General features: G+C 50.3%; 9 protein-coding genes across 9 annotated transcripts; 3 read left to right on the top strand and 6 right to left on the bottom strand.

The window, feature by feature from the left end:
• Positions 1–277: 277 nt before the first annotated feature.
• On the top strand, positions 278–1,308 carry APUU_30582A (isoflavone reductase family protein; the record flags this gene model as incomplete). The annotated part of the gene is made up of 2 exons (XM_041701691.1): positions 278–762; positions 867–1,308. 2 exons carry the CDS (start codon positions 278–280, stop codon positions 1,306–1,308), a joined length of 927 nt encoding a protein of 308 aa, XP_041554551.1.
• Positions 1,309–1,383: 75 nt separating this feature from the next.
• APUU_30581S (MFS transporter) lies at positions 1,384–2,931 on the bottom strand (the record flags this gene model as incomplete). The annotated part of the gene is made up of 2 exons (XM_041701690.1): positions 1,384–2,513; positions 2,586–2,931. 2 exons carry the CDS (start codon positions 2,929–2,931, stop codon positions 1,384–1,386), a joined length of 1,476 nt encoding a protein of 491 aa, XP_041554550.1.
• A 206-nt stretch (positions 2,932–3,137) lies between these two features.
• Positions 3,138–4,237, bottom strand: APUU_30580S (oxidase ustYa family protein; the record flags this gene model as incomplete). Its single annotated transcript, XM_041701689.1, has 3 exons — positions 3,138–3,590; positions 3,641–3,909; positions 3,970–4,237. The coding sequence occupies 3 exons, from the start codon at positions 4,235–4,237 to the stop codon at positions 3,138–3,140; spliced, it is 990 nt and encodes a 329-aa protein (XP_041554549.1).
• Positions 4,238–4,653: 416 nt separating this feature from the next.
• On the top strand, positions 4,654–5,352 carry APUU_30579A (uncharacterized protein; the record flags this gene model as incomplete). The annotated part of the gene is made up of 1 exon (XM_041701688.1): positions 4,654–5,352. One exon carries the CDS (start codon positions 4,654–4,656, stop codon positions 5,350–5,352), a length of 699 nt encoding a protein of 232 aa, XP_041554548.1.
• Positions 5,353–5,693: 341 nt separating this feature from the next.
• APUU_30578S (GABA permease GabA) lies at positions 5,694–8,226 on the bottom strand (the record flags this gene model as incomplete). Its single annotated transcript, XM_041701687.1, has 18 exons — positions 5,694–5,863; positions 5,922–6,000; positions 6,054–6,201; positions 6,255–6,461; positions 6,521–6,722; positions 6,774–6,798; positions 6,849–6,881; positions 6,931–6,959; positions 7,012–7,125; positions 7,178–7,292; positions 7,350–7,421; positions 7,469–7,533; positions 7,590–7,592; positions 7,664–7,692; positions 7,744–7,816; positions 7,889–7,958; positions 8,031–8,064; positions 8,144–8,226. 18 exons carry the CDS (start codon positions 8,224–8,226, stop codon positions 5,694–5,696), a joined length of 1,551 nt encoding a protein of 516 aa, XP_041554547.1.
• Positions 8,227–8,849: 623 nt separating this feature from the next.
• SMC1 (cohesin subunit SMC1) lies at positions 8,850–12,912 on the bottom strand (the record flags this gene model as incomplete). The annotated part of the gene is made up of 6 exons (XM_041701686.1): positions 8,850–8,867; positions 8,923–9,289; positions 9,346–9,653; positions 9,704–12,671; positions 12,729–12,822; positions 12,882–12,912. 6 exons carry the CDS (start codon positions 12,910–12,912, stop codon positions 8,850–8,852), a joined length of 3,786 nt encoding a protein of 1,261 aa, XP_041554546.1.
• A 541-nt stretch (positions 12,913–13,453) lies between these two features.
• APUU_30576S (uncharacterized protein) lies at positions 13,454–14,359 on the bottom strand (the record flags this gene model as incomplete). Its single annotated transcript, XM_041701684.1, has 1 exon — positions 13,454–14,359. One exon carries the CDS (start codon positions 14,357–14,359, stop codon positions 13,454–13,456), a length of 906 nt encoding a protein of 301 aa, XP_041554545.1.
• Positions 14,360–14,868: 509 nt separating this feature from the next.
• Positions 14,869–15,885, top strand: pdx1 (putative pyruvate dehydrogenase complex component Pdx1; the record flags this gene model as incomplete). Its single annotated transcript, XM_041701683.1, has 2 exons — positions 14,869–14,950; positions 15,083–15,885. 2 exons carry the CDS (start codon positions 14,869–14,871, stop codon positions 15,883–15,885), a joined length of 885 nt encoding a protein of 294 aa, XP_041554544.1.
• A 1,023-nt stretch (positions 15,886–16,908) lies between these two features.
• CDH1 (WD40 repeat domain-containing protein) lies at positions 16,909–18,882 on the bottom strand (the record flags this gene model as incomplete). The annotated part of the gene is made up of 4 exons (XM_041701682.1): positions 16,909–17,673; positions 17,733–18,319; positions 18,372–18,499; positions 18,578–18,882. The coding sequence occupies 4 exons, from the start codon at positions 18,880–18,882 to the stop codon at positions 16,909–16,911; spliced, it is 1,785 nt and encodes a 594-aa protein (XP_041554543.1).
• Positions 18,883–19,582: the final 700 nt, after the last annotated feature.

Genomic DNA, 19,582 nt, shown 5'->3' with positions numbered 1-19,582 from the left:
AATGTGGCATGACACCATGTGGTTGCTGCTTTTCTGTAGCACTCGGATAAAATATCCTTTATTCGTATAGGCGAAAAGGAGCTCGGCTTGTTTATACCACGTAGTACGAGGTGCCATGCCGGGTCGGCTTACAACAAACACGGCCATCTCCTCCGTACATAGGGTAGGGCAAAGACAATGAAGCCAATGCTCGATAAAGCCCACTTTTCCCCAGTTAATAACTTTTGTATTCAACTTGAAAGGTAGTTCTAGAAACCTCAGCCATAACCAGCCGACAATGTCCTCACCAACCCCCACAAAAGTCACCATCATCGGCGCCGGCGGCCATCTCGGACGCCATATACTAACATCCCTCATCGCTGGCCCTAACTTCCAAGTCTCAATCGTAACACGCCAACACTCGGCAAATTGCAATAGTGTTAACTTCCCACCTCATATCCCAATCCACCGCATCCCCAGCGACACCTACGATGAAACCGAGTCCCAACTCATCTCGATCCTAACCGGGCAGGATATAGTCATCAGCGCAATAGCCACGCGAGCTGTAGGCCAGCAAAAGACCATCATCGACGCAGCAATCAAAGCCGGTGTGAAGCTCTTTATCCCATCGGAGTTCGGGCACGATACCCGGAACCAGCGCGCTGCGGAGTTACTGCCTGAGTTCCTTTGCCAGACGAAGAGGGATATAGTGCAGTATTTGCAGAGCAAGGAGGATGCAGGGCTGAAATGGACGGCGTTTGTGACGGGGCCGATTTTTGAAATGTGAGATGCGCTGCCTTATTTTCTTATCTGGCAATTAACTACTTATCAACCATTGACATACATACATACATCAATGGTCGTGCTGATCGGGGCGGGTGAATTAGGGCTATTTTCCACTATCTGGGCTTCGACGTCGGTACAAAGAACGCCTCGATTCTTAACGATGGAACGCACCGCTGGTCTGCGACAACTTTTAGCACCGTGGCTCTCGCAGTCAAGAACGCGCTGCTCATTCCCGAAACCGCGAACAGGTACCTGTTTATTGAATCGTTCAATGTCTCGCAAAAAGACATCCTTGCTGTTCTTGAGGGTCTCACTAAAAAGCTATGGAATGCGATCTTTCAGGATGCGGAGGAGGAAAAGCGGCTGGCGCTGGAGAAGCTCTCCAAGAGGGACTACGGTGCCATTCCGATGCTGATGCGGTACGTAACCTGTACTGAAGGGTATGGAGGGGATTATATGAGATATGAAGAGGGGGCAAATAAACTGTTGTCACTGCCTGAGGAGAGTCTAGCGGATGTTCTGGCTATAATGGTGGGAGAGTAGGATATCAATCATTCATTCTTCGCTCGTTTAAGTCTTTCGTATGCTATACTAGCAGGTAGATAGGTATGCAGGTAGCTAAACTCTCAGAATCAAAAGCGTAACACCCACAAAAGCAAACAGAAGACTACTCAATATCCACACCAGCCCAGCCCCGATCCCGCTCATGAGCAGCGCTGACTTGAACGCATTCGTGAAACATAAGCTGCCCAGGACAGTGCCCATTGACTGCAATATCTCAATTGCCGCATACAGTCTTGCAGTTTCTTCACGGTTGACCAAGGCCGTTGCGAGAGATCGCATGGCTAATGCAAACCCTGCACCCAAAGCATGGAGGCACAAACTTGGGATCAATACGGATATGTACGGTGATATTCCGACACCGAGTGATCCAACTGTGAGAGAGATGATACTGAAACGGGCTATGTAGAGGTCCCTCCATGCTAGAGGCAGACGATTCAAGACCTTCGTCGAGAGATACGGCAGCAGGAAGACAAAGACCGGAATGGTAGTCGCCGCATGGAGGGAAGATAGCAATTGGGCACGCGCAAGTGTCCAGTTGAAGCGCGTAGAGATGTACTGTGTCAAGAATGCAGCTGAGCCGTGTGCAACTTGAAATACAGCGAAAGAGAGCAGAAGCAGCAGCAGACGAGAGCTGAAGATGAAGCGATATGGATGGATGACGCGTTCAACCTTCCTCAGAAGACGAGCATATCTTGGAGGCGACTTGACCGGCTCAGACTCGACTCCCTGGTCCCTGTAAACAGTTGCATTCTGAGACTTCACGGCCAGATTCATCGTCTCTGGCAGCGAGAGAGCACAGCCTAAACCAGCCGTGACAGTCGCACACCCGACCAGCAGCGGGATCCAAGGGTTGAGTGCCATGAGTCCCGAGCTCGTCGCGCTGGAAATGAAGCCAGCGATCTGACTCGCAAGTCCAACACGGAAAAACAACATTGCACGCTTGGAGTCTGTCGTGAGATCCGCCAGCATTGTCCAGATGACGACTAGTGCTACCGCCGGTCCGCCGCCTATGATCCAGCTGAACGAGGCGAGCCAGATACCCTTGAGCGGGAATGTGTTCGAGAACCACAGGGCCGAATTCGTGATCATTGCATTGAGCAGGAATCCAGGAACAGTGAGGCGGATTGCTTGTCTTCGGCCATATCGGTCTGCCATCAGCCCATACGGGATGGCACAGATGGTGGCTGTAACCAAGATCAAAGTTAGTACGACGGGTTCGTCTGAGAATAAGGGGTAGGGGACAGCGGGGAACAGACACAGCAGGCCCTCGAGCAAATCAGAATACCCTTTCACTGTTGCGACCTCCGTCTGGACTGTTGGGATGTTGCACAGGTGCTCTGGTATATGGCCGCTGAGGCCATGTACTCGCCAGTAGCGATCGCAGGAGATGCTCTCGATCACGCGCACCATGGGCCCCGGAATCAGTTGGCCGCCTATTTCGAATGCCAGCAGGATCACAATCAATGTGATGACAAGACGACGGCGCATTGAGTCTGATATTCCCCGCTCTGGGTCGTCTTGGGGCTCCGGTGAGCCCTGATCAAACGAGCCGGTGTGCCTCTCTAAGAGGAATGGAACTTCGGACATCTCGTGTGTCGCCATTATGAGATTGGATGAAGCAGAGTGTCAGATGCGAAGAAAATCGAAGTTTAGCCCTGGAGAAATTGCCGCCTAAGTACTCCTTGTCCCGTATACGGCTCGTCGGTCAGCATGGCAATATACAAGGTGACATCCGCGTGTTAAACAAAGTACGCGTAGCATCGGGTTAGCCAACAGGAGAAAAGAGCACAATGTGCCGTTCATTCTTTCTATACTAACGACCTACGGGGTTTGAAATGCGTATGGTTTGATCCTTCTTGCAACTCACCGTCTCCTTCCTGCAGGTGATGTTGCCCTAACACCACGCCCAATTCCGAGTCCTGCTTCTTCCAGGGAGACGGCCACACAAAGGCATCCTTGGGAAGCGGCATATTATCGAATTTGGCCACATCAACGGCATTGTCGCGCTGCCAGTCAATTAATGTCTGGAAGTTGCGGCATTTGCGATTCACACTGAAGTCTGGCCACGGGGGGTGGCGGTCCTCCACCCACGCCAGCGTCAGGACCTCTGTGTTCGCATTGCATTGCAGATTCTGTAGCAGGATGTCAGTGCAGTGGCCAAGATGGACCCACCACATTCTGTCCTTGGTATCCAGCTCAGGCTCGTAGCCTGGGTATTCTTCAAATGCTGCTTTGCGCAGCATGTTCAGACAGTGTATTTGCTAGACCGGATAGTTAGTTCATGTTATTTCTTCAATAGCAGGTAACTTACATGCATCACATCAAGCTGGACCATGTATGCGTCGTCCCCCAGCCCCCAGTATTCGTTATCAAACCGAGACACCGTATCTGGATCTTTGCCCAGCTTGATGACATCCTCGCGCGTTACAACATGCGTCAAGACCTTTTCAAACTGCGCCCAGATCGCATCGTTCTCCGGGCCTGGTTCCTCGCGGGCAATCGAAATTTCTGGTAGGGCGAAGAGTGTCCCGTTCAGAGTCGTCGTATAGCTCGGGATCTCTATATCGTCGAGAACAGGCGCTTGAATGCATATGAGCTCATGAACTGGAGTGCAGATTTAATATGGTATAGACAGCTTACACCACCATGAAACCGGCCTAAGAATGGCGTTTTTCTCGTGAGTCTGGGTGCTTTGCACGCTAAGAATCAGGGAAACCGTGATGCCCAATATGACGAGATTCGCAGTCGTAAAGAAGATCCAGGGAATGGAGACAGTAGTCTTTCCCATCTTCTTTCGAGCTGAAATAAGCCCTTCAGAGTCGATTTCGTCGTCATCGTCAGTCTCGGTTTTGACAGCTTGGAATTTGTGCTCTCGTGGAGTGGGCTGCCAGAAACCGGTGAGAAACATTTTGTCTCGATACTGTCAGTTGATTTTGATTTTGACTTTGATTTTGTTGTTGTCGTTGTTGCAGTTTGAAGCTGGTGGGGATGATGAAGATGGCTGAAAGTGAGAGTTACGGGTAAAGGCCGCGAGAACATCGTGCAATCCTCTTTTCCATTGCATCATCTGTGAAGGAGGGTCGCACCCGTGCGGATAAGCTCAGAGTGAGGCCCGTTGAGTATCGTCGTACATTCTGAGTCGAAGTGATACGATTGCTTCTGTTGTACAAACATGGGGTCTGTCCATTCTATCTGAACTATACATACGCATGTGAACAAAAACAACACATTGATGTCTATAAAGCAGAGTCATCATCATCTCCATCAGCATCCTTTCTATCTCATCTCATCATCTCCTGGTCTCTCCAGCAGTAATCCTTCAAGATGCATCTCGCTTGTGTTCTCGCCTTCCTCTCGGCCTCCGCCCTTACCTTGGGCGCACCCATCGACAGCAACAATGCCCAGCCTGGGCCATCGACTGTTGTTGATGGGGAGATAGCAATGGCCAGTCCTCCTTCCATCAACAACGCCCACGGGGCCATCGAGAACATTGAGTCGATGCCTGAGCCTGAGTCCATTGACAAGCGCTTTTACTACAATAACTACACTCCCCTCGAGAAACGCTTCTACTACAATGACTACAGACCCCTCGAGCGACGCACTTCGAACATGGGCATCAACGGTCTCAAGCAGATGCAACCCGAGTGGGACCCTGCCACTACCAATATGGACATGGACATGGACGCCCACGACAAGCGCTTCTACTACCATCATTACACACCCCTTGAGCGACGCTTCTATTACAACAATTACACTCCCCTCGAGCAACGCAATGTTGAGTCGGAGCCTGAGGCTGAGTCCCTTGACAAGCGCTTCTACTACAACCATTACACGCCCCTCGAGAAACGCTTCTATTACAACAATTACACGCCCCTCGAGCGGCGCAATGTTGAGTCGGAGCCTGAGGCTGAGTCCCTTGACAAACGCTTCTACTACAACCACTATCTGCCCGTTGAGGCGCGTGATATGGAGTCCATGGAGAAGCGGTTCTACTATAACAATTATGAACCTCTTGCTCAGTGAGGAGGACGTTAACAGTGGTATGTAAACTCCCTTGGTCAACGTGCCTGGCTTCTATGGAGGAAAACGGACGAGAATTAAATAGGTGAAGCAACAGGGTTCTATGGGTTTGCTCAATGGCCTTGTGGCTTGTTCGGGGGTAGGGTTAGGGATTATAGTGCTTTAGGTAGTCTAGTTCTAGTTACCCACTATGAATAAGAATGCTTAAAGACAGAAAGTATATGTACATCTATTCTATCATGCGCGCCACTGCAAGGTCCGGCCAATGCAACTTCAGAACAACCGGTGTAGTCCTGTGTATAAAGTATATAGAATATTCCAAATGATTCGGCAGGAGAGTTTGTTTATTTATTCTCCCGATGCTCAGCAGCACCTTCGTCAATACTCGGGGCACCGCCCACCGCGGCCAATACTTCTGTATCCACGCGAGGCCCGCTAAAGTTCTTTCGGCCATCAACGATCCATTGGATGGTCGATACAATGACGATGATTCCGAATGCAGCAACACAGTAGTCTATATCAAGAATTAGTGTCTGTAATAACTAATAGTTATGCCCTCACGGTGTGCTTACTCATATTGCTGCCTGTCACTGGCAGCTCCGGAGGGAACATGAAAAGCACAGTAGTCAGCGCTATATATGCAAGGGCAATCTGTAACAATTGTCAGCCATTTCCAGAAACAATCACAGGGTAGTTGGGCTTACCAAGTTAACGATCCAGCCGAGAGTGTGCGGCAGAACGAACGCTCTCTCAGGGAGCATCTGTCTGCCACGGATGCAGTTTACCGCAATCGGGATAGCATACGAAATATCGAGCATGACCACTGATGAAGAAATAATGGCGTTGAATGCACTGAAAAAATGTTAAATGTCATCGGAATAATGCTATGACAAGCTGGGGCTTACCTTGAGGAGCCAAGGAAAATGCATCCGAATATGATAACACAGAAGAATGTCAGAAACAGACCATTGAGAGGGACGCCAAGTTTTGTGTGGACTTTGCTGAAGAAGGGTGAGGCAGGCAGCCCGCCATCTCTCGCAAATGCATAGTTCATGCGGCTGCTTGTGGTCATAATGGCGGTGGCCGCAAAGATAAGGCAGATGAGCGGAAACCTAGAAGTATACATGAGCATTAAACGACATGATTATGAGAAAGATAAGCGAGAACCAACATAAGAAGACAGATCGATCCTGCGTTGCTTCCCGTCGCGTCATGGAAGATCTGCAGGAGAGGTGTTGCAGCAGACTCAATGACCTGATTGATGTCTCCTGCAACAAAAAGCAAGACGATGAGGAAGATCAACCCGGTGAAAATCCCGATTCCAACGCATCCGATCATGATCCTAGGTCCGACCACGGAGGGGTTTGGGATTTCTGACACTGATTAATATAATCCCATGAAGCCGTTTCCCTTGCATTCCATACCTTCAATCATGTGCGCAACACCGTCCTTTAATAACCGTTAGTCCGAGTTTCAAAAATATAACGTGGGTAACTTACAAATCCAGTGAGACCGAGACCACCTTGCAGCAGCTTTAACGAGTTAATAGTCATCCTCAGCTTCAGAGGTGAGCAGTCTTACCCCAAGTAGCCAAGCAATACCATCAGGCCCTAAATTGTATGAGCTTCGCTGTCAATTTCCAAAGGACATAGGGTAACGTACAGCCTGTTTGGTTGATGAACTCGGAAAATACGAATTCTCCAGTATGGTAGTTGGGCGATGCGCATGAGAGAATCGTGATAGAGATTATAACAAATCCACTAAGAGACCAGATGACTAGGCATGTCAGCTCCTGAAAACAGCACCCAAGGAAAAATAGGTGACATACAGGCACCTTTGGTGACATGCGGGAGGCCGGAGCCCATAAAGGCGTTGATGACGAATGCAATAACGTTAATTCCGATATATATGAGAAACTGGTGCCATTTTTGGAACTCAAATAACTAGCATTCGGAGTCAGCAATTGGTGTAAGTCTTAGGCAGAGCAACTAGTATCATACCGGGTAAACCAGAGAAACAATGCCCATAATGAGAGTGCTTCCTAACAATCCACCAGTGGCAGTTAAAGCCAGCTGAACTTATTAGCAACATTCTTCGACCTAGAACCGCCCATACTTACCCAGCCAGAGACATTCGCCCAGCCTGTAATCCACGATATGATTGGCATCCATCTGTGCCATGAAACTAGAATGATCGTTTAGCGAGTGTACGTTTTTGCAAGAATTTCCAGGGAGACAAACTAGCTATAACATTCGCAGCGCATCAGTAAGATAATTCCACAGCATCGAATTCATAGAAAGGGGGGATAACTAACCTGCAACCCAATGGTACTGTCCACCGGCGCTATTCGAGTATTAGATGCGATTCACTGCAGCAATCGGACTACGAACTCACGTAGGATAAGCAGAGAGGAATTCTGCAAGCGACGCGGCAATGGAAATATTGCAAATACCAGCCGTAACCAGACCTGGTAGAAAGCGATCAGTAACTGAGAACTTTGTAGACCAAGGATCGCTGAATATCAACGAGTAGATCTTACCCCATACAACACTGGCACAGCCGCCAGACCCAAGACTAAGGTTTAAACTGGATGATAGAGCGGTCCATGACTGCGAAGAGTGAGCAATTCGTCCGTAGTCCAAACCCCCTTTTCCCTAGGCTCCGGCACTTGGGAAACATACATTCAGAATGGCAAAGGCAAGCCCTAACATTGACCTAAATCATGACGAACACCCATTAACGATTCAATTCTTGTTGCAAGAATAATGTAATCCAGATGAATTTTGACACTTACAACATTGAAAAATTCCGCTTCAGCTCGGGTCTATGCCCAAGGGCGGCCAATTGCACGTCATCATCCGCTGGGATGTCTTTCATGGTGTAGAGTATGTTTTTCTGGGTGGCGGTATAGATGGAGTGTCAATTGAATGGAGCAGAGGACGGGGGCAGCTGCTATGAAATAGGCCGCCTTAAGTCGCAAGACTCTCAACAGTGGTTATCTGGGGGAACCACATCATATCGCGTGTACGGTCCACCACGATCGCGGGGAAGCCCTGCCGTTACATAATAAGGTAAGACGAGGGAATTTGATAACGGGGATGCTCACTTGGGGATGAAACCGAAGTGGAGACTGATAGACAAGCTCATGGAATTTCTTGTCTCCAGCATCGGCGGTTTTCATTTGCTGGCAGCGCCGACGGAGTGTCAGGGAGGGCGGCCGAGGGGGGCGATCGGCGGGTGTACCTTCGCCGGGCGAACCGCGGTCGTGCAGTTGAACAGAAACAGAAGTCGGTGCGATTGCGACGTCGGGAACCCCGTGGTTTACCGGGGCCCCGACATCCTTAGTGCAAGGAGGCCGGTTTCGCTTTACGGTTTACGTTATGCAAGGAACAGACGTCAAAGTGTAAGTGAATCATGAGGGCTGTGATTGAAATAACTAATCTACATATCATTAGGAAGTATGGGGGAACTTCTGCGTTACTCGCATTGGCACTTCGAGTCTAGATGTACTTGCGTAGCTGTCAATCCAGTTAGCATATTCTTACTGCACCAAACGACGCGGTGGAGACTTACATCAAGCGTCAGTGATTTACTGCTGTTCTCTGACTGGTCCCTGTAAACTCCGACCAGGGCCTCGCTGTTCTGGAACAATCCGTTCTTCAAACTGATCACAATGAACTGCATTCCAGGTGCCGCATGGTCGTGGATGTAGTTCGCGATACGAGCGACATTGGTATTGTCGAGCGCGGCATCAATTTCATCCAGGACGAAGAAAGGCGAGGGCTGGTACGAGTGGATGGCAAACAGAAGAGCCAATGCGGCCATGGTCTTTTCGCCACCCGAGAGGTGCTCCATGTCTCGGAAGCGCTTCAGCGGCGGCATAGCATGGTATTTGATGCCGTCTAGGTACGGCTCGTCGGAGTCCTCGATATCCAAATAACTGTTCAAATTAGGCTTTGGGTTTTGGCATTCCATGGCTGAGCGGGGGGGACGTACGCTTGTCCTCCCAAGGGGTAATTTTGGCTACGAGTCAACTCCCTATAGATGGGCCCGATCTGCTCGGAAATGTGGGAAAAGGCTTTGTTGAAGAGCTCCGAGCGTCGGCGCATCACCTCTTCGAAATCGTCCTTGGATTTCCTGGCGTGTTTCCGCGCTTGTTCAAAGTCCTTTTCTGTGCCTCGAAGTTTGTTTTCTACGCTCTCGAGACGCTCTATCGCACGTGCATTCGGCGTCATCTTGTCGAGATCGCCATTGAGACTTCGGACTTTGTCAAGCAGTTCTTCTTCAAGTTTCTCGTCGGAATCCTATTCTGTTAGAACCCAGCCTCCCAGAAAAAAAGTCAGGAAAAACTTACCTCCTTAAGAGTGTCGCCGAGAGAGTCAAATTCCACCTCAATGCCGTAGTCCTGCACAGTGAAGTCGCCATTTGCCTGTGTGTCTTCATCAATGTCCATCGCGTCTGGGTCGGCTCCTTGGACAAGCTCGTCGATAGGAAGCTGGTCAAGCGGGTTCGAGTCCTCAGTCAATGGAACATCAATGTCCTCGAGCTTGCAACGTCGGAGAAGAGCATATCGGCTGGATGAGTTACGCTGGATCTCTGTCTCGAAACCATTAATATATTTCAGGGTAGATTCCACGTCTCTGCTGCGCTTCTGGAGCTCTCTCCGATGCTGAGCAAGGTTCTCAGCAGAACCACCGTACCTCTCTTTCTCCTCCTCGAGTTTCTCGCGGAGAAGCTCGAGTTCAGCATGAAGCTCGTCGAGCTTGTTGCGCACCTCCTCCTGTTCGGCCTCGAGCTCCTCGATCAGATCTGCATCCCGCTTGTGTTGGGTCTGCAAACTGTTAATGCGATCAGTGGTAGCTTGCAGCCGTTGTTGCTCGAAGCTGAGTTGATTCTCAATTCTACTCTTCTGCGTTGTGAACTCGAGTTTCTTCTGCGCAGCCTCTTCATGCAGCGAACCTTGTTGCACTTCATACTCGCGAATATCGCTGTACCCAAGACGTTTGCAGAATTTCTGGTAGATCTCATCCTCGACACTGCTAACAGAATCTTGGGAAGTGGCAATGGCCTCGTCAAGCTCATCCAGTGACTCCTTCTTCTCCGTGTACTTGGGTCGAAGGTCCTCAAGCTGCCGCTTGACGAAATCTAGCTCGGTACGCTTGTCCTTCAGGTTGCGTTCAAGGGCTTTGAGTTCATCACGGGCATAGGCAAGTCGTTGCTCTAAACCAACCAATTCACCCTGTAATGTCTCCTCTTCAGTTCCCCTACGGTGACCCTTGGGTAGGTTGGTTAGATCTGCCATGATCTTGTCTTTCAGCTTGAAGAGGTTTTCCACCTCCGAGTCTTCCCACCGCTTGGAATTTTGCTGAGGGCCGCGGCCACCGGTCATCAAACCTCCCTTGTGGATCACGGTCCCATCCAGTGTGACGGCCTTTGCGTCCACGTGTCTCTCGTAGCATAGGTACTTGGCGGTCGCGAGGTCGTCGCACACGATAGCGTTACCGCAAGCGTAAATAATAGCTCTCGCCACGGAATCATCGTAGTCAACTGTCTCGATTGCGGGGCGCATGGCACGGTGCAGGCCCTTCAAGTTGGAATTCGGAGCTTTGACTTGAATGGTCTCCAAGGGAATGAAGGTAGCCTGGCCCGCTCTCTGGTCACGAAGATGCTGGATACACTCTTTGGCAGTCTTCTCGTTGTCTACAACGATGGCATCGAAATGACGGCCCAAAACAGTGCTCACGGCGTCAGCGTATTTCTTCTGCTTGGGCTTGCACAGGTCGCTAACACGGCCTTTAACACCGGGAAAGATGCGCTTCAGGGTCGAGATCAACTCCTTCGCTCGGAATTCGCGTTCCGTCTGCTTCTTGCCATCGTCTGCTTCAAGAAGTTTCTTCAGAACAACTTGAAGCTTCTCTTCATACTCCGTTCGCATCTGCGATACCCGTAGCCGCTCTGATGTGATGGCGTTGAGCTCCTTCTTCTTTTTCTCAATATCTTTCGAAGTTGTTTTGACGGTCTCATTAGCAGTCGCCTTGCGTTCGCCCAAGGATTTCGTATCGGTCTCCAACGCCTGAAGTTGCCATTGCGTACTCTCGAATTTGCTCTTCAGGCTGTTGTATGCTTCCACGTCGGTCTTTTTCTGGCGCTTGAGATTGTCAAGTTTGAGTTGTTCAGCAGAGGACCGTTTATTAACTTCTTCCTTAAGCTTATTGTATTCTTGCTGATCAGCTTGGCTGAGCTGACCACCCTGTTTGCTCAGGGTCTTTTGCCAATCAGCCTCCCATTGAGCCTGAGCTTTCTCAACCACCTTGAGGTCCTTTTGCAGTTGCTTAAAGCTAGCTTGTTGTGTTTCGCGTTCTTTGCCGATTTCAGCGATGCGGGAATTGAATCTCTCTGCCTTCTTCTTCGTAATGTCGACCTTCTCATCAATCGGAACAAGGGCATTGGTTGACTCTTCAATCTCCTTCTCCTTTTTCACGATGTTCTTTTCGGCCGTAGCCACGTCGCGGCCGACTCTGGCGTGAGACTTCTTTGCCTCTTCGACATTTCGCTCATACTTCTCCACGCCTCGGCGGTATTCTTTCAACTCGTCCTGATACTTTTGAATCTCGGCGCTCGAATCGTCAATCATGCGCTGAAAATGGAAAAGCTTCCACAGGATATGGGTAATGACGGCCTGGTCGCGTTCCTCTGCCTTTCTCGCGTAATTCTCGGCTTCCCGCTTCTGCTCCTGATACTGTTTGAGCTCTGAATTGATGGCACGGCGGCGATTAAGTTGGACCGTCTGTTGTTCGGCGGATTCCTCGGCCTCCGCCTTGAGCCGCTCATACTCCGCCTTGTACTCCAGACTTCCAGAAATCTGCTCGATCAGGCGCGTAAGATCCTTCGGGGACTGCGAGGCAATAGCTTCCACATCACCCTGGAACACTAAGAAGTTGCGGGCTCTGATGAGGATGTTCTCCGCCTCCAGAGCCTCGTTATACTGCTGCGCGGTCACCACACGGTTGTTGATTCGGTACTCGCTCACTCCCTGGCTAGTAATGGATCGTCGCCATTGTTGTTCCTCTCCCGCATCATCTTCGTAGACGGCCATAACCCAGGCCGTCCTCGGATCGTGTGTTCCGCTAGGGTCCTGGGATTGTTCCACGTCATTTTCGTCCTGAGTCGGTTCAACCCCGTTGGTCTCTCCATCCACGGCGTTTCCATCGGCATCGACTTTAGATGTGCGCAGGACACGGCCTCGATAAATAAGATCGCGCAAGTTCGTTGATCGTAGGTGCGATGATTTGATTCCTAGCACGAATGAAATCGCATCCATCCTAAGGCTTGTCAGCGCAAATACAGCAAACCGCATCATGTAAATTCATCGGACGTACGAGTTGGATTTTCCAGACCCGTTGGGTCCGACAATCGATGTGAAATAGGCATCACCAAAAAGCAGCACATGGTGGCCCTTGTAGGACTTGAAATCTGCGTGTAATTAGTTATCTGTCGCGGTCGTGACTACGCCGGAGATGAAGTCAACGTACTGTACAGCTCCAAGCGAATTAGCTTCCCCATATTGCCACTACGAAGTCGCACTTCGCTGCGACTGTAAAAGCACGACGGCGCTGGGGTAAAGTCTTCGAGGGAAAACGCAAGGCGGTGATGCGGAGTGGTGTTGTTGAGGGGGTCCGCGCCCATCGCGTGGAGGACCGCTCCACGCGTAGTTGTCACGTGAGTTTCACGATCTATAGAGCGCCAACCAGTTTCTACGCATGTATAATTGCTACTACTCACGGAGTAGGTGCATATGTTCGTAGTTAAGTAGAATATCAAATGATAATGCCTATAAACCAGTTTGTTAATTTTTGGATTGTGTGCACCGAGTCTCCAGCATTGAATCGGCAGCCGGATATATAGGTTAGGATATGTCCTTTACCATGAGTGGAAGAATACATGAAAGTTACTAGTAATGCCATACAGTATGCTATGTCATAAGCAGAGTTTATAAATACAAGATATAGGTATAATAAATGCCAATCCCACATTGCGCTTAGAAACGAGTAATAGTGATACAGGTCACCCGAAAGGATGGGTCATCATAAAAAAGGGAAAGGGCCTAGTTACTCGGGCGTTTCACCGAGACAGGGTTCCCTACGACCAAAAAATCTTCTGAGACATAGCCTGCTGAGTCCATCCGAAACGAGCCCTTCTGGCCCTCAATTTCCAAGAGGATGAAATCCTCCTGCGTGAAGATTTGTCGAACAGAGCGGAAGGCTCTATACAGGAGCATGCTCAACTTCTTTGTGGGTGCTGTAAAGAAGCTAGTGCTCTTCGAGCCTATTGGATCTTGTGCTCGGTCTGCGCGGTGTGCGTCAGGCGAGACAACCAGACGACGTGAGAAAGCAATTTGACGGGGTAGCGCGTCAAATTCCATAGGCTTCCGGAACGGGATCATGCGCCGCACTGTAAAGCGCAGATATGCCTGGCCATTTGAGTTGACTGCCTTGACACTTTTGATCAATCTTCCGGTCTTGACCAGAAAGACGGTGCCCATAACACTCATCACAACACAAATGCCTCCAGCCAGGCCTTGCTGCCACATGGGTAGGGTCACAATTGGATCTCGAAAAACAGCATTAGAATTGTACACCGAGTATGCGAAACAGAAAAACGCGATTCCGTAGGCGCCGAGGACGTAGCTGCGATGCGACGGCGCTTTGAATAGCATTATCTCGCCTTCTTTAGCGACCTTTCGTTCTAGTTTTGCGAAGCCCATTGGCCGACGTCCGGCAAATTTCAGAGTCTCTTCCGGCTGGGATGGGCTCTTAGGCTGTGATGAAGGTTTCGTTTCACGATATGGTATTTTCTTCTGCGGTTGCTTCACCTTGGTAGCCGCTTTCGTTCGGGATGCGGTCGAGGAGAAATATCGCCATGTCGGACTGGATGGATAGAAAACTGGTGGCATAGAAGACTTGGGGCATGGTTGCCCGAGCGCCCTGAATGCGAATTGCCTAGCAAACATTCTGCTTCTACATGAATTGCATGATTAGCCAGCGGTTCACGAACGCCAATACAGCGGCGAAAATGGTTCAAGGCACAGCAGGACATATATCCTACCCCCAATTCTCATCTTGACAGCTGTTCAGTTGTAGGAATAAGAACCAACCTGAAAACGAAAAAGGAACCCAACCTGGGGGAAGCTCAACGACTATCCTGTTGTGACGGTTGAATCGGGATTGTTCCGGTAGAAAAATGTTCCCGTCCCGGCCCGCCGGTGAGATCAAATCGGGACGTCTCAACAACCTCAACGTCTTAGCTTGACGGCCGGCGCAAAGCATTTCAATCGTGAATCGCTAATCGCACGTCCCATCGCCGACCCTGATTTTTAATCGTCGTGGGTGATTGTTGTCGGGATCTTCGCGAATCCTCGACCTCGTTTGCCTCACCCGCCGATCTCGACGAGCTCTTCCTCATAATCGGAAAACGGACTGCGCCCTAGGTAGCAGACCACAGCCCTTCCGTGATACAGCAATGGCTTCCAACTACACCATTCGCCACATCCCGGGCGTTCTGGCCAAATGCCAGCCCCGTGTCGTCGCCCGCACCTCGCGGCGTGAGTATTCCCCCCCGAAGCTTGAGCGACGGAAAACCCAACGGACCGGACGACACTGGATTGCGTTATGCATCGATTCTTTCCAATTCCTCGTTATATGATGCTAATCCGTTGCTTTCGATTCATTTCTAGGCCTCGCTTCCACCTCCGCTCCCCAAACTCAGAACCCCGCCTACCCGCTCTATCCATCTGTTACCCAGCTCCTCCACGAAAAGGGCATCCCCGACTCCGAAGTATCCAAGATCCCCGCTTCAGGCCCCAAGGGCCGCCTCCTTAAGGGAGATATCCTCGCATATCTTGGTCTCGTTGCATCAGACTACCCCGCCTCTCAAGCATCCCGGATCGAGAAGCTCGGCCACCTGGATCTAAGCAACATCAAGATCGCTCCTCCACCGGCACCAGCAGCCCCAGAACCGGCAGCCGAGAAGCCAGTCTCAAAGGCACCTCCCACAATATCAGTTGCCGTCTCAATCTCCCTGGCCACTGTTCTTCACGTCCAGAGGAAGCTCCAGAAGTCCCTCGGCGTGACAGTCCCACTCTCCACCTTCCTCGCCCGTGCCACCGACCTAGCCAACGATGATCTCCCCCGTTCACCAAACGCTAAACAATCCTCCAGCGAGATCTTTGATGAAATCCTCGGTGCAGAGACTATCAAGGCTACCCGCGGCGAATACATCCCCGAGCTCAACGCCCTTGACGGACCCACCGAGGCACCACCCACCCAGTCAGTGAAGGAAGACCTCATCGACTTCCTCAGTGGAGCTAGCACAAAGAAGCGCGCGCCACAGATCGTCGAAACCGAGTCTTTCGAACCCGAGCAGGCTCTCAATGTGTTCAGCTTGACCGTTCCCGCGGGCGAGGAGAAGAGGGCCCGCACTTTCTTGGAGCGGGTTAAGACTCTTTTGACCATTGAGCCAGCACGCCTAGTTATATAGACATTCCTCTCCTAATTTTTACTTTGTAACAACTGAAATAGCGTCGAGAAGATATTCATTATGTACCATTGACTACTTCCATTTTCTCCTACCTAACGCACTGTCCAAACAAATCATAAGTTAGGGCTTATTTTTTATATATAGATAATGGCTCTCTACGAATTCATACCCCACCAAATGATCTACTAGAGAAATCCAGACCGTCAAGGATACTACAGTACTACCCAGCTTGCAAACACAATTTTGAATGTGATGTTATTTATTATTCGATCCACCCTAGTAATGCAATGCAATTCCGTCACCTCGGAAGTATGGCTATAGGTCAAGAGAAAAAACGCAAACAATGGGCATCGAGGTTTTGCATGTCATCTCGTCATCAATGCTGCGACAAAGAAAGCGTAAAGAAGCAGCTGGGAAAATGGAAAGAAAACAAATGTAAAGCAGCAGAGCAACAACAATGCCAAGCCAATTGGGGGTGACTCGCAGTGAAACGAAAACGAAAGCTGTCCGTGAAATAATGAGCAACGCCACGCTCTGTCCATCTTGAGCAACACCATCAGCGCCGTCGCTTACATCCAGTCCCATGGTTGGAGGGAAGAGAGGAGGATTGGAAGGATTTTCCATGTTAGACTTGTGTCTGATATGTCGAGTCAAAAAAAGAGAAAAAAAATCAAAAACAGCAGAACATGGAGATGGGTGACTCGCAAATGAAACCCTGGGTTATGCTGCGTAATGCTGAAAGGTGCAAAGCAAACGGTACATGAGACGAAGATCCGTTGATATCGAAGTCGCAGAGAAAACAAACCACCTAAGAAGCTGCCTGTGAAAAAATGCTGAAGCCCACAAAGATGCCACAGATGCCGATTTAGACCCCACAATGCCAACCCCAGGCCGTTCTTGGGCGTTCACCCAATGTTGTAAAAGGAAACACCAACGCCAAAGCCGAACGCCGCGTCTAATGCATGATGTAAAATTCCGATGGGAAGCCGTCAAAAGTGCCGTAGCACCGTAATTGTCAAGTTGTTACCGAATCGTACCCCATTCCGCCAATTTGCTACCTTCACGGCCATTATCCCTGCCAGGTCGTTTATTGAATATCTTCCAGAACCGTAGGGTCTCATCACCGGCACCAGTAACCACTGTTTGGCCGTCGGGGCTCATGGCTAAATAGAGCACACGGAATGTATGGCCCGTTAGCGACACAATTTGCTCCATGCGAGGATATTTCCAGATGACAATCTGGTTCTGGCTATAACCGTGAGTACTGATGATTTCATCGGAATTCTTCGACCATGCCAGGTTACAAACTTGGCTACCAGTGTCAACTTCCCTGACCAGAGCTCCGGTAGATGTGTTCCAAAACTTGATAGTTCGATCGGCTGTACCTCCTCCAGAGGCCAGGACATGGTGTTGATGGGGAGACCATGCGATAGCCTTCACGGCGGCAGTATGGTCAGAGAAACGGTAGAGAGGCGTCTCGTTCAATTTGTCCCAAACCATGAGCTTATTGTCGTTGCCACCCGATGCTAGTTGGCCATCCTCTGTGTTCCACCTGAGCCCACACACCTCCTGCTTATGGCCGGAAAGCCGACGAAGATACTGATCTGGGGACCGGACGTCGCGATGAAAGATATGGCGATCTCGAGAGCCAGAGGTAAGGATATGATCATTCCAAGCGAGTGCGCCTACTCGATTAGTATGCCCAATCATGGTACGTAGGCGGCGACAGCGCTCGGCATCCCATATCTGTACGAGACCCTTCCCCGTGCCAATAGCAAGATGAGTACCCTATTTGACCATTATTAGCAGAAGATTTGAGTTATCTAGGGGCAAAGTGCAAATAATACCCTTTGGATCCAGCTGACACTGGTTACTGTGTCGTCCTTCAGCGTACAGAGCTTTGTTACGTTACCCGATTGTGAATTCCACATGTAAACTGAGTTTCCCAAGCCGACACCCAAAACGTTACTGCTCCCCCAATCGACCAGATTCAGGTAGAAATCGTCCTGTAAATCTGGCGCATCGAGAACTTTGTACGGTACTTTGTTCACATATCGCGGTTGTTTGCGCGGTGTTTCAAGTATCCTATGGCTGTCTTGTCGAATAGGGGATAAGCTGTAGAGTTCTGAGCGAACATTGAGATTAGGGCCATGTTGGCTGCGCGGGGTCTTGGACGGTGTGGGGTGAGCTGATCCGGCTCGTGGTGAGCCGTAATTAAATAGGTTTTTATGAGGGGTGGAAGGGGTGATACTGGCGGGTGGGAGGGACGATATAACATGTGAAGGTGGGGTATGAGAGCGAGTTTTATCATTAATCCCAGATGCAAAAGCGCGGACAGGGTCAGGAGATATCGAGTCCAGGTCGGCTTGAGGAACTGTATTTCCGAATAGCTCGCTGCGCAGGACCCTCGAGTACGTTCTGTTTGCTTCTTCCGCTAGAGGGGTGTTAGCATGGAGCGCCGAAAAAGCGACCAGGGTGAAGCATACTCTTTTGGAAATGAAGTTCGGAGTGAGGAGTTCGCTTTTTGGTTTTTGATGGTGTTGAAGGACAGCCGTCCTCGTGGAGTAGACTGTAGGTAGCTTGAAGATCTTGACCTTCCCGATTCGGTATAAATCTTAAAAGGTGGGATGGAATTTAGCGACAATCATTCTGGATGAGGTGCAACAAATCTAGATAATGCGACTTTACTCACCGATCGCCATAAACCCTCTGTCGCTTTCGACTGGGGCTAGCACCCGGCGTCCTTTCACGGGAGCGCCCAGCGTCCTCAAAATCTCTCAGCGCTTTTGTCAACGCATTTGGATCGATTGCGCCGGAGCTATTTCGGCCGGTGTGTTGTGCACCCGTCGGCTCGGGGAAGAAAAGGGTAGTTTTCGCTGGCATGCTTGGGGGTGTTCTTGAACCCGGCGGCGATACAATATGTGTTGCTGCTGGTCTTGCACCCCTCGCAACGCCGCGAGTCGTGGGATTACCCGGCTCTCTGTTGCTATCTGACATGGTGCCGGGAGCGAGGAAAGGGCTCAGAGGAGGTGCCTCAAATGGCGGTCGAACGCAAGATCGGACGAAGTCGAGTGAGCAAATGCGACAGGTCTCAAATGTCGGACCGCAAGCTGGCGGGCGGCAATGAGCAAATCAGATGTCAATGACGGCGTTTCCGGCCAGCTGTAAGGATGAAGAACAAATAGAGGGTCGTTGTCATTCAATCAGACGTGAGTTGGTCGTGCAGTTGGCGAATGCAGCAGTTGGGGCGTTCAGCTCCGCTCCGGACAATAATCGAATGAAGTGGTTGGAATCCAGGCGGGAGCGGGTTGAGGGAGCGACGAAGTAGTAAACTGGGCGATAAGGATGCTGAGGACGATAGTTCTCTCACCAGACGCAAGAAGAAACGGAACGAGTCGGTCGGGACGTGGAGGTCATTGGAGAGAGACCTGCCCACGGGTCTGGCGAGGATGATGGAGATGCAAGTTCTCTTGCCCTCCTCTCTTTCTGTCGGGGTGACGGCCACCACAGTTGGAAGGGGACTTCCCTAGATTCGGTCACGCGTCGGGAGCGCTAGTCCTCTTTGGTATACAGGGGGGCTGGACTGTCTGTTGATTGTTTGGCCTCTCTCTTTGTGAACGCCCTCTTCAATGGAGTATTTATTAATAGACAGAGACACGAAATCAAACTGAACCAAGATTACTGTTAAATCAACAAT

Source organism: Aspergillus puulaauensis, chromosome 3, assembly GCF_016861865.1.
Source record: "Aspergillus puulaauensis MK2 DNA, chromosome 3, nearly complete sequence".
NCBI lineage: Eukaryota > Fungi > Ascomycota > Eurotiomycetes > Eurotiales > Aspergillaceae > Aspergillus > Aspergillus puulaauensis.
Note: the sequence above shows the minus strand (reverse complement) of the source record. Positions and strands in the feature narration are given on the sequence as shown.